The following is a 12500-nucleotide window of genomic DNA, read 5'->3' as shown; positions in this document are numbered from 1 at the left end:
TCCAGCCCAAAGCTCTCCTTTGATCTGATGTGTGTTTTGAATGCACATGACTTTGCCACAGGCAGCTCCAGTGCCCATGATGTCTGTATGTGGCACATCCCACATCCTATAGTGTGTGTGTGTGTGCGTGTGTGTGTGTGTGAGTGCCATAGTTCCTTTGACATGAGCAAATGAATGGTGTGGTACTTCTGCAAATGTGCAGTGTGCATCATCGGTTACTTCTGCTAGAGTGTTGTTTGGGAAGTACTGGTGTTGTAGGGCATTGTGGTCATTCACTTCCTGTCGTCATATCAGCTTGTAGTGCTGTAGTTGTAATTGTTATTGTAGATGTGTCCACGTCGAAAGAGTGCCTTCTAAGCAGACACAAAGTGGGGATGGGGAGTGGAGGACGACGTGTGTGTGTGTGTGTGTGTGTGTGTGTGTGACTGAGAGTGAGAGAGAAAACAGACTTCTCTCAGACTGTTCTCAAAAGCAGATGGATGTCCCAGGGCAGTGTGGGACCAGTCGGCAGCTCTCTTTCAACACCCCTAATACCCCCCCCCCCCCCTTGCTCTGACTATCTCCCCTTCTCTCTCTCTCTCTCTCTTTTGCATCACTTCTCTCCGTGTTTTTCATTCTTTGTTTGATTGGTGTGTCTCTGAAGCTTTTAAGCATGTGTCATATCCATACACACATTTTGAATGTAAAAGCCGTATAAGCAGGCTGTTCACCGTATAAAAGGCCCATTCACTCTGCATCCGTACTGCTCTGATAAGGAGAGTGGGGGGACATTTGCTGCTTGTGTTATGGCTGCTGTATGTTAGTTATGGGACGCTGCAGTGAAAGGGGCAACTTGTTGAGGTGTATGTCCATAGCAGCAACCCGTGGTCATGTAAATCAGTTAACTATGGCCTAGATAAGGAACAGTGAAACAGCAACTTTTTTTCTGCTTCAAGCACCTGTCGTCAATTAGTGCAGAAACAAAAATCACTTCTCTTCAACATTCACCTGTTCAGCTTGAGGCTGAAAACGGCAGAGGTCAGTGATGGGTCCTCTGAAAAATGACCATTTGTTAAGGCAGTTGGGGAATCTTTCAAGCTCTGCCTGTAGCAAGCATGTTGTACTCAAGCATGAGTGACCCAGTCTGTATAGAGTGTGTGTGTGTGTGTGTGTGTGTGCGTGCGTGTGTGCGTGTGTGCGTGTGTGCGTGCGTGCGCGGCTCAGAGGGGGTTACTCAGACACTCTCCCCCTCTCTGTCCTTCCTAGAGAGGTGTGGATGGATGGATACAGGGAGGGTGGTTGGAGTGATGGTGGTGGTGGTGGAGATGGAAGATAAGGGGGGGTTAGGGATGGATTTATGGAAGGGGGGGGGGGGGGTGGTGGTAAGGGGTGTCTCTGACACCTCCTGCCCCAGTCCCTAATCAGGCTTTCAGCCTCTCAGCCTGCTGCAGCCCCCTCCTCCGTCTCCCTCTATCCCCTCCCTGGATTCCCTTCCCCTGCCAGGGTCCCTATCATCCTCTGATCAAATATTAATGCGCTCTTCTCGGCCTGCTCACTAATCCAAAGCCAATTAATATTATCTGTCAATTATTTACAGATCCGGAGGTGCGCAGGCGATTCCCGGAGGACTACATCGACCAGGTTTGGAATGCATAATTAACTCCTCTCTCTCTCTCTCTCTCTCTTTCTTTCTTTTCTTTCTTTAGCTTCTCTTTCTCTCCTCTACGCCCCACTGCCTCCTCCTCCCGCATGGCCATTAGTGTATTTTCTCCTCCTCTCCCTCCTCCTTCCCCCTCTGTCTCTCCCTCTTTCTCTGTTTCTTTCACTCACCCTCCTGCCCCCTCCCTCCCTGCATCACATATTTCTATCCCTCTGTTTGATGTCTTCCTTCCTTTTTCATGTGTGTGCAATGGCCCTTTAGTTATAAATGGTTGACATTTTGTGTGTGTGTGTGTGTGTGTGTGTGTGTGTGTGTGTGTGTGTGTGTGTGTGTGTGTGTGTGTGTGTTTCTTTCTTTCTTTCTGAGAAACATGGACCTGGTTTGGTGTGTGTGGACCTGTTCAGTCCTTACAATATCAATACCAGAGCACTTGCACACACACACACACACACACACACACACACACACACACACACACACACACACACACACACACACACACACACACACACACACACACATTCCAGAAAAGCAAATAAAAAGGGAAATATAAAAGATTGATAAAAGACAAATTAATTAATCAACATTTGTTAAATGAAAATAAGATCCCCTTTTGAAATAAACATGGGGCTTGATAAAAATGTGAAAGTTCAGTTTTCAAGCCAAAGAAAAGATTCTGGTCAAAGAACAATTAGACTTAGACATGACATATGTTGAATCCGCACGGGATGTGGGGAGGCGGGATGGGATGGGATGGGGGTGCATCTTATATTCGACCAATTTTTAGAGAGCGTCAAGTCTCTCCCGACTAATTGCACTGTCACTCTCCCTGCAGCAGTGTTCTTTCTACCTGATGTCCTTATATCTGAAACACAGCATGAAAGACGAGGGGACATTTCTCCTCAAGGTTGTTTGCCGTCAGAAGACATTCAGGTGCGCTTGTTTCAGATGTGCCTGCGCGATGGTAATTGCTTTGGATGTCTGTAAAAAGCTGGCGTGCATATCATATGGACCATAAATAAACACAAGAGCCAAGTACATTCTTTCATCTGCTCGACAGGAATTCTTAAATCAGGGGTTGCGTGGCACTGCAAATGAAAACGCTTGTTACCATAGAGCCAGTGTGCTTTTGTTGTGTTGTTTTTTTTAGTTTTTTTTTTTTTCAAACCAAGTAGCCTGGAGTTATTGTTTGCCTCCTCTTCAAAAACATAAAAAATAAAATTAAATAGCACATATTTTTCTTCCCTTGTAACTAGGCAAGACTCTAATCACCCATCTCTGTTTATCTGTGAGGACACAAACAGTGTCCACAACCCCCCTCCAACCACACACACTCGTGTTTAGCTCTTCTGTAGGAAAAGGAAAAGCCAGTGTCTTTGTTGCGAGCGAAGGTTTTTTATTCCAGCCACTCTTTGTTGTGCATGGCGAGGGATGTGAGCTGAAATGGCACAGCGCTTTGCAGTGAGGAGAGCAACACGGAGAGGAGGAGAAAGAAAGAGCAGCTGAGTCGATTCGGAGACGGAGACAGAGACGGCAAGTGCAGATGGGATGTAGAGTGAGCCAGAGTCATAAAAGCAGGAACATGGGTTCGAAGATGAAGGGATGGTTTAGGAAGAGAGTCGGAGGGGTGAAAGGAGATGAGACCAGGCTGAAATGGGAAGAACAAGGGAGAGAGAGAGAGAGGGAGCGAGAGAGAGAGGGAGCGAGAGAAAAAGAGAAAAAGAGAGAGAAAGAGAAAGAGAGAGAGGGGAGCAAAGGGAATAGAAAGATGCAGGAGGGGATAATGACAGTCAGCCCTTTGGCTTCCCTTGAGCCACCATACCACACTCTTCACTCACTCTTTGTACTTCACAGGGCAGAGAGAGAGAGAGAGAGAGAGAGAGAGAGAGAGAGAGAGTACGCGAAGGGGGGGGGGGGTGAAAGGGTGCAAAAAAAGGGTGCAAAAGAGTGCCGATAAAAGATGGCTCACACAAAAAAAAAAAATGGTGTTGGTGCCTGTTCCACTTTCTCTCTCACTTGCTCGCATCGTCCTAATCATCGAGGCCCAGGCCAGGGGCCAGGGAAAGAGCGCGGAACAGCAGCAAAGTGTTCCTCGACTCCCACAATGCATTGTTGCTTACAACTCTAAATCAGACAGCTCCTTGCACCCCTTTTGAGGCTCACCGCTGTTGCTGATGCGGGCAGGTGCCTTGATGTCCACAAACAGTGGCATCAATAATGTATCCAATGCTTTGCTTTTTCCTCATGTACCATTCACGCTTCTCTCACGGTACCGTTCAGTCTGTTTATCGCTCCACCAGCCTCTCGTTAGTGTGGCCTTTACCCACACTCATGCGCCTAAACACACCAGAGCCCCTCAGCCGACTCAGCCGGGACATTTTTACACTCCGAGGGCTGAGCCTGGTGATAAATACAACCATCGACTCATTACCTACACAGTTTCCTCTCTCTCTTTCTCTCTCTCTCCATCTCTCTCTCTCTCTCTCTCTCTCTCTCTCTCTCTCTCTCTCTGTATCTGCGTGCCCTTCCCTTCATCTGTTTCTCTCTCGTTCTGTTTGTACCTCAAAAATGCAAATGGCTCGTTTGATTCAAAGTGGAGGTGTAACTGGTGGCAGCTCCCCCCTTCTCTTTTGGAGAAGTAATTAAAACAAAGCTCTCTCTTTTTGTCACTCTCACCAGCTCCATCTATCTCTCTGTCTTGCGCTCCCTTTCTCCTCTGATGCCACTGTACCACTGTGACACACGCGCTTTGAATCCTTTAAATTAGCCAGTTGCCGCCTGTTTCTGTCGGCAGCTCGCAACGCCACTTTCTCTCCTTTTTTTCTTCTTCTTTTTCTCTTCCCCCACGTCCTCTTTAACACAGAGAGAAAATGTTTTCTTGAAGTACGAGCGCCTTTGATGTTTGCCCGGCATCGGCGGAACGTTTTTAACTCAAAGGCACAGCGGGCCGGAATTAGCGCGCGTTAAGCTCGGGAATATTCAGATGGGTGACCTCCGAAGAAAGGAAGCCATGAGCCAAAGCAGCGATGGAAATCTTGCACACTAACAAAGGGGGGGGGGGGGGGGGGGGATGTTTTTTTTTTTTTGCTTTGGTCTTGGTGTACTGACTATGTCTGCCCTTGATGGAGTCGTGTGGGTGGGTGGGGGTGGGGGGGGTGTGACTGTGTGTGTGTGTGGGGGGGGGGGTATTTAAGTACTGTGAGCGGGTGCTACGTATGTTTTCACACAGTATCCGACTTGCAATGACACTCACTGTGTCAGGTCGGTTACGACCACTGCTATACTATCAGATCACTACACTGCATTCTGCCTCACAAGGAACTGACATACACTGCAAATAATGCTAGCTTGACAAAGACAATCCAGACCATGATATTGCCTTGCCTTGTTCATCAATGTTCTCTAAAACTTGTACTGTACTGTCCTATTCTACACATTAGAGGGAAAGGTGCACATATAAAGATCAGTTCACTACAAACATTTTATGTTTCGTTTTTTGTCTAGTATTTTCCATAAGTGCAAGTTTCTTGTGTTGTGTATGAAAGAGTCACTCTCCACCCTGTGCTTATCTGGGGCAGGGACTGTGCCAGCCTTATCAGTTGGAGCCAGAATGGTGTCTAGACTCTAATCATGTCTAACGGTAAAAAAAAACTCCAGGTTTGATGCTTAGAAAAGGGGGGAAAAAAACAAAAGCCTTCCGCTATTGTGTCTTCATCCCTTGAGGAGCTAATTGTGATGTGGTACCTGGCGCTTGTGTAATGGTTTGGGGTGTATCTCTTAATTGCGGCTCACCTTAGTCAAGCGTTGCTTCGCCGGAGAGGACACCTGGCTGCCCATATGGCATCACCGCCGCCGCCAGTGCAGACAACAGCTAAGCATCTGGAGCAAGAGAGTTGAGCGGGAGGGAGGGAGCGTGTGTGAGCGCGGGAGAATGACATGGAGGGAAAAGAGAGAGCGAAACACCAGTGCAAAGCAACGGACACTTCCCCACTTGTGATCAATCTGCGCTCCCCAGCGCTGGTGGAGGGAGGGAAGATTAGGCCACGATCAGACAGGATGCTTGTTGTTGCTGTGAGGGAAGTCTTTTCTTTTGCTGTGTGGTATTGTTAGTAAGTGTTTTTTGCGCTGCAGAAGTGCACAGGGCACCTTGTGTTTTTGTGTGCCTGCTGTGCCTCGCCGTTCTCGCGGAGGTGCCTCAAATCGAAAAAAAAAAGAAGTTCAACTCCAAGTGGAAAAGCGCCGAACGTCATTCAATCGCACATACACGCGCTCGTACACAGACCGCCTCACGTATCCTTCACCTGGTCCTTTTAACATCACTTGCCTTCCCTCCTGTTTTGACTCTCAAAGGCAGATGCGCCGTGACTTGGCATCGGTGGCTTGAAACATGCGCCAGCCCGCAGTCACAGAATAAAACGTAGCGACGCCTGGCAATCACAGTCTCTCTGTGCCAGAGGATTTTCAAAAGCATGTCCTTGGGTTTTGTTTCAAAAATGATTAGGGGATGAAGCAAGAGGATGGGGTGGTGAGAGGTGGGCTTTCTAAATAGAAGTGTTTCTTGAGATCTTTCCCATGGTTTACTTTTGCAGACCGGTATGTTCTGAAGCTTTGTCTTGAAAAATTCACGGCCTTTAGAAGAGGATGAAATCAGTTGGGCTCTGCCTTTGAACCGCCAAATCTGGAGGCCACCGTCTCTCTCATGCACCAAGAGGAAGTTGGTTCAGTAGATGCGTAATCTCAGTTTAGCCTCTCCGACATTAATGAATAAAATATCGCCTTGCCCTTGCCCGAGAACCATTGGCAGTGAGTGAATAATTGATGCCCTCCATTATTTGTCGCCTTCTTGAGCCCCCCCCCCCCATCTTTTAGCAGATGCCAGGAGATTGAGGTTGGGGTCAATGCTCTTCCTAGATGACTGTGGGTCAGGCCCTTTCATTTGAATATGATACCACTAGTTCAAAGAGGTGGCACATGGATAAAACTCCAGTGGAATAAATAGGGAGCCTTTTCACTGACACTGGTGCTGTCTTGCTCCCTCTCTCTCTCTGTCTCTGTGTCCCAATCTGTCTCCGTTTGTCTCTTTGTGTGTCCATCTGTCTAGCGTTGTCTTTGTGCTGGCCTCTCAATAAAGGCCTTTCACACTCTGCCGCAGTCGGTCCCAGAGCTGGCCCGGATTAAGGCACCGGCGTCGGCTCTGATCCGGCTGCGAGCGAAGGCGAAGCCTGGCCAAAATCCCGGGCCTGCGCAGGCAAAAGCTCCTGCTGTCTCAGTGATTGTGTCTCGGGAGAGTAGACACCGGTTGGCTGGGCCGAAGCAACATTGGAACCGCGGCGGTCGCCTCCAGAGAAGCACAGGCGTCTCATAATGGCCGACCCGGGGAGGGGTCGGATTAGGGACACTGATCAATTCATTCAGCCTTTCTTTTTGAGCCGGACCTGTTGGCTCTAGTTCAAGGGGGGTCTGTGAGTGTCTATGGAAGGGATTGACACACGCTAACTTCATGCTAATCCCTTGTATGGATATTAGTGAGCCTTTCTTGGGCATAGTGATGACTTATTTTCCGTCATTACACTTAACCCTACATTTATTTTGTGTATTAAATACACACATTCTGAGTTTTGGGCGCTCATTTCATGTGACAAATCATTGTTAAATATAGTACAAATGTCAAAAGTACAAAAGTTGAATGCATTTGAACCAAAGCACTCGACCTCCAGCAGACTGAATAACTCTCCTCCTTTTCAACATATTTTTGTTTTTCTTCTGAAATAGAAGCCCTGTTCATGTTCAAAGATGGCATTTAGACTTTTATCCATCAGTATCTGTGAGTGTGGATTTGTTTGTATGTGTGTGCGTGTTGGCAATGATGGACTGAACTCCACTGAGCTTCATTGAGTCCAAACGCCAGTGGCTGCGGGGCATGCATCACATCACAGCGTTTCTCCCGATCCCTCCGTCTCTCTTATCTCTTTCGGGCTCCGCACCCACGGGAGTGACCACACAGAGGAGCGAAGGCAAACAAACGGCCAGCGCTAATCTATCAACATGCTCATTAATCACTCGCGTGCCGCTTTGTGTCTCCTCGCTTCTCCTTTGTTTGTTTGTTTGTTTGTTTGTTTGTTTGTTTGTGTTTGTTTCATTTGTTTTTTGTTTTACATTCTTCATGCTCCAGGCCCTCAAATAAACCCCACTGCATCTGAGCGGGTTTCTCTGTGTTTCAACGTTGCCTTTAGGCTAACTTTTCAAGCGCCCTGGCTCTAATCTAAAATCCATAACTGATAAAAGCTGTGTTATTTAGACAGATGAGAGCGAGTGAACAAGCGTTGTTCTTAAGCATAATGAGCCGGAGGTGCGTTTACGCTCCCCCCCCCACCCCCCCCATCTTAATGAAGTAGCCCTATGCTGTCCGCCATGCCTTTATTAAAGCATTTCATCACTCGGTCGACACGCCAGGGAAACGCCTCTCCCAATGAGGGCTGGCCCGACAGGAAATGACTCGCTCACAAATCACCGGGGCACACACAGAGGCCAGGGGTTAGGTGCACTTAGGCACAGGGTGCGCTCGCTCGCTCACTCGCAAAAATTGTGATCTGTGTTCACCATTCACAGATCATAGGCGAGGGTGTCAAAGCAGTTTATTGTAGCACCAATACAAACAGATTTAAATTGTGCTGCTGTTTTTTTTTTTTTTTTTTGTCTTATCCCCCCAGTGGTGTGCGGATGAAAATGGCTTCACACGCCGAACACATCAAAGTACTCTGTGCTGAATTCGCTCGACTGATCAGCCAGACTTCAGACAGCAGCAAACTCATTGTAGTGGTGCTTCATCGCGAGTATGTTTAGTAGGAATCCCTGTGTGTAAACAATAAATGTTTTGGTGAGGTTGTACAGGAAAATGTAAGGAGACTTGAGAATTCTGTTTGTTGCCAACTTCGTTTCAACACATACATAAAGATATTAGGACTGAGAAACTGTGTGTTTTGTACAGGTGTAGGCTTAGATATAACTTTAAGTAGAGGTACACTTTTATGTATTGTGCAGCTCTTAAGTAGTGTAAGTGTAATTTGTTAATTTTATTTATTAGTTCAAGGATATGCTGCTGCTTTGTGTGTGTGTGTGTGTGTGTGTGTGTGTGTGTGTGTGTGGTGTTAGGCTGGTGGTTGGTTGTGTGAGTGGGAGCCTTGGCGATAAGGGACCCCAGGTGCTGGTGGTGGATCATGCAGGAAGCGACAGCGACAGCGGCAGCCCCAGCCCTGGTGCCCCTCCAGTGTAGAGGGCAGTAGGGAGTGCGGTGGGGGGGGGGGGGTGGGGGGTGGTGGTGGTGGTGGTGGTGGTGGTGTTTAGGCTCCTGCCCAGACAGCCTCCACTGCAGCACAAGTGTGGCGATTAAGACAGGAATTGGGGGGTGGTTGGGTAGCGTGGGGTGGGGAGGGGATGGGTTGGGTTGGTGGCGGCTGTTTGATGCCGCAATTAAAACTCAGGTCTAGTCACAAAGGCAGGGGGGCTATTGGGGAGGGGGATGCAATAAAGCGAGGTGACTGATATGTTTCACTTTGGGTCCAGACACACACACACACACACACACACACACACACACACACACACACACACACACATACACATACACACTTTGCTCTGAAAAAATCTGTTTCCTATTTCTGGAAATCACTAAGCTGTCCCGGTGTTTCAGTAATGATGGACGATTATTACTTCTGGACCGCTTTACAATGCACCCGCTCGTTAAAGCTAACAACCTGATCATTTCACTCAAGTATCCTCTCTGAATTATTCTGAGTGTTACATTCTGATTTGTATGTGTATGTGTGTGTGTATTTCACGGTTTGGTTTCACCAGAAATACAGGCCCAAGTAGCCTATTACATTATTAAAAATGACCAGACTGCCAGACCCAGCCACATGGGCGTTACTAGGCCTCCTGTACTGAACTGCTGTGCCCCAGTAAATAAGTTAAGATTTTTAACTAGCTCCTGTGGCCTATTTGGCAACAAAATAGAATAACTATTATTATTAGATTGATAATAATGTGAATAGAGTGGAATATCTTTCAATTCGCGATGTCAAAGCAACACAGATATAATCCAACGCATGACACAAGCTGAGATGCGCGCCTTGCACTCATATCACGAAGTAATCGCGCACCGCAATTGAAGCACGATTAGTGTTCAGCATTTAAAACAAGAATCAGAATGATAAGCCCTTTATTTGAGGAGGGGGGGGGAGGAATCATCCCATATTGCAACCTTCTCTTTCACTTTAGTATTTTCCCTCTATCAACCATTCTTAGATCAACATAACTTGACTAATTACCCGTCTGTGTTCTTGCACACACACACTACCTCTCCTGATCTGTAGTAAAACAACTGACCAGAAATTGCAGGCATGTTGTGTCTTTGATCATGCAGGAATTAATCAGTCAAATGAGTATTGATATGGTTGCCTTGATTACGCTCAGTCATGTTAGCATGTAAAAGTAAGAGTCATATCTCCCAACAAATATCCACTTCATATGGAAATCATAATGAGCCAGAAATCAGTGAAATCATCCCATTTATAATCATTGGCACCATCAATTGTTATCTTTCTAACTCATTGAAGTTATTGTGGAAGTACAGGTCCACAAGCAATTATATCCTTTATTTGTGAGCAGGGCTCCGAACCGGTTCAAGAAACGAAAACCGAAAACGAACGGAATTTTACGGAATTTTACGAGGAGCGGAAACGGAAACGAAAACAAAATGGTCTTCAACTGTTCCGGAACAGAAACGTTATTCTGAAATCCACAAAACCGGTTAATAATGTTTTTTTCGTTCTCTATATATTTTATAAAATTTCACAAAAGCATATCCTAAGTGTTCTACTCGTTTGATTGTAGGCGAACAACCTAATAATTTGATTTCTGCAGTTTGAAAAAAAAACCCCGAATAAATGGACATTTGGTCCAAATGTGTATATTTTGTCTTGCCGTTGTAATGTAACCTATCCGTCTGCCATTTCGGATCTTAGGCCAGCTCGTAGTGTAGGCTACTGAAACTGATTTGGAAATTGCTTGTAGCCTATGCATAATAGCCTATTTTGCCTGTCCACGCCTTGTCGTTTTAAAGTCGGGATTTGAAATGTTTGCGCAATTATAGCCTATTCTATGCAAACGGGATTAACGGGAAATTTGAGATAGGCCTTGTCAGCAACAGACAGGTTCGTTTATAAACAGGGTTGGAATTATAGCGCAAGCCTTTGAAGATCTCTATATGGATAAAATTTAGGCTGCAACCAGGTAAGGAGTTTAGCACGTATCCAGAAATATTTTTGATAAGAAATGATTTATAGGCATAGGTTAGGCCTACAGTAAATCTGTAGGCTATGGGATGGATAGCCCATCTGAATGTTTTTGGGTGCCGCCTGTGATTTATTATTTTGGGGCATAGCTACGGTATAGGCTAAATCAAGGGGAAATAATGAGTACGTCTATTCTAAAGTCCACAAAAATAGACTTGATAGGCCCGCCAAACACTGCCGGAACTTTAAGAACGAACGATATTTTGCGTTCCGAACCGGTTCAGGACCGATATGTTGGTGGCGGAACGCATGCAAGAACGAAAACGTTAAACATAGGCCTACCTGAACCGTTCGGAACGGAACGTTTGAAAAATAATTTCGTTTTCAAGCCCTGTTTATGAGAAATGTGTGACAAATAAAAAGATATAGCAGATTGCTGTTCTCCAGAAATTAGTAGGTTCCATTGCAGGAACTCTTGAGACTTTTTAAGTTGCGTGGACATAGGTCTTCATACAGGAATGGCCCATAATCCACTGGTCCTTTTTGTACCATACTACCAGATCTACATATTGATGTAGCCTAATGATTTTGTCTCTTGGTTGCGTCACAGAACAGCAGCGATGACATTAGGCCGGTAAACCAGTGAGTTTTTAGATAATGTTAAGTTACTACAAGGTCAACAGTTGAGTTTTGCTAGGAAGATGCTAACACTGGATTACAGAGTTCATGGCAGCTGTAATTACTTATACTGATAAATGTAGGTAGCAATAACCCAATTGATTGATTTAAAGCATATGTTTCAGCTGATGTTTTGCTTGTGTTCATTCAGTGAGACAAAAGTGACACATTTTTAATTCCCTTCCTGTATTCACTGGTAAAAGAACAAATGGTTTTAAAAATGGTGCTTGTAGTCTTCCACTCACATCACGTTCAACCAAGAATGGTTACTGAATCCCTGCAGGAGAATCCTCTGCTGAGCAGTTTTGGGGCCACACAGACTAGATACTTATTTCCCCCCCAAAAAACAGCGCTAAAAAGGGTTCGCCTGTCGAAACATGCACAACTGTGCAGGCTGCCCTGAAATAGCCCTGCTATTTTCTGTGGTGGAAAGGCGCCTTATGTCCCCAAATGAGGTATTAATGAAGTGGCCCTTGGTCTGTATTGTGGGAACGGGGGACTAGAGGGAGCGGCGCGATACACAAGGCAGACCTTGACATGCCTGCTGGGGGATCCTGCTGCTCACAGACCCCCATCTCCAGCCAGCAAGGGCTGTGTCTGGGTCGGCCCCCTCATCTCTCACTGCTGGCAGGAAGCCATGGTGGGATGCAGGTGGGGTGGAGGATAGAGCTCACGGGTGGATACCTAGGGAAGCACAGATCACGCAGGGCATGTTTTTGGATGGGTAACAATGGGAGTTCCTTTAGAGAAAATTCTTTGCAGAATTTTTGCAGAATTTCCTGAATCCTTTTGTGTGTTTGTGTGTGTGTGTGTGTGTGTGAGAGAGTAGCGTGGCACTTATTAGTGTTGTTATCTTCTCTATTAAGCGTTAAAAGGTAAATTGAGGAACA

The 12500-nt window shown here is 46.2% G+C and overlaps 1 protein-coding gene across 5 annotated transcripts in view; it reads left to right on the top strand.

The window, feature by feature from the left end:
- dennd1a (DENN/MADD domain containing 1A) overlaps positions 1–12500 on the top strand; it is an 87445-nt gene that overhangs the window by 18707 nt on the left and 56238 nt on the right. For all 5 annotated transcript variants that reach the window (XM_042059089.1, XM_042059091.1, XM_042059088.1 and 2 more), the window contains exon 3: positions 1577–1620. In XM_042059089.1, the coding sequence (XP_041915023.1) occupies positions 1577–1620 (44 nt within the window). The remainder of the gene's footprint in view (positions 1–1576; positions 1621–12500) is intronic.

Source organism: Alosa sapidissima, chromosome 13 (genome assembly GCF_018492685.1).
Source record: "Alosa sapidissima isolate fAloSap1 chromosome 13, fAloSap1.pri, whole genome shotgun sequence".
NCBI lineage: Eukaryota > Metazoa > Chordata > Actinopteri > Clupeiformes > Clupeidae > Alosa > Alosa sapidissima.
The sequence above is the reverse complement of the archived record's forward strand: the minus strand, read 5'-3'. Positions and strand labels throughout refer to the sequence as shown.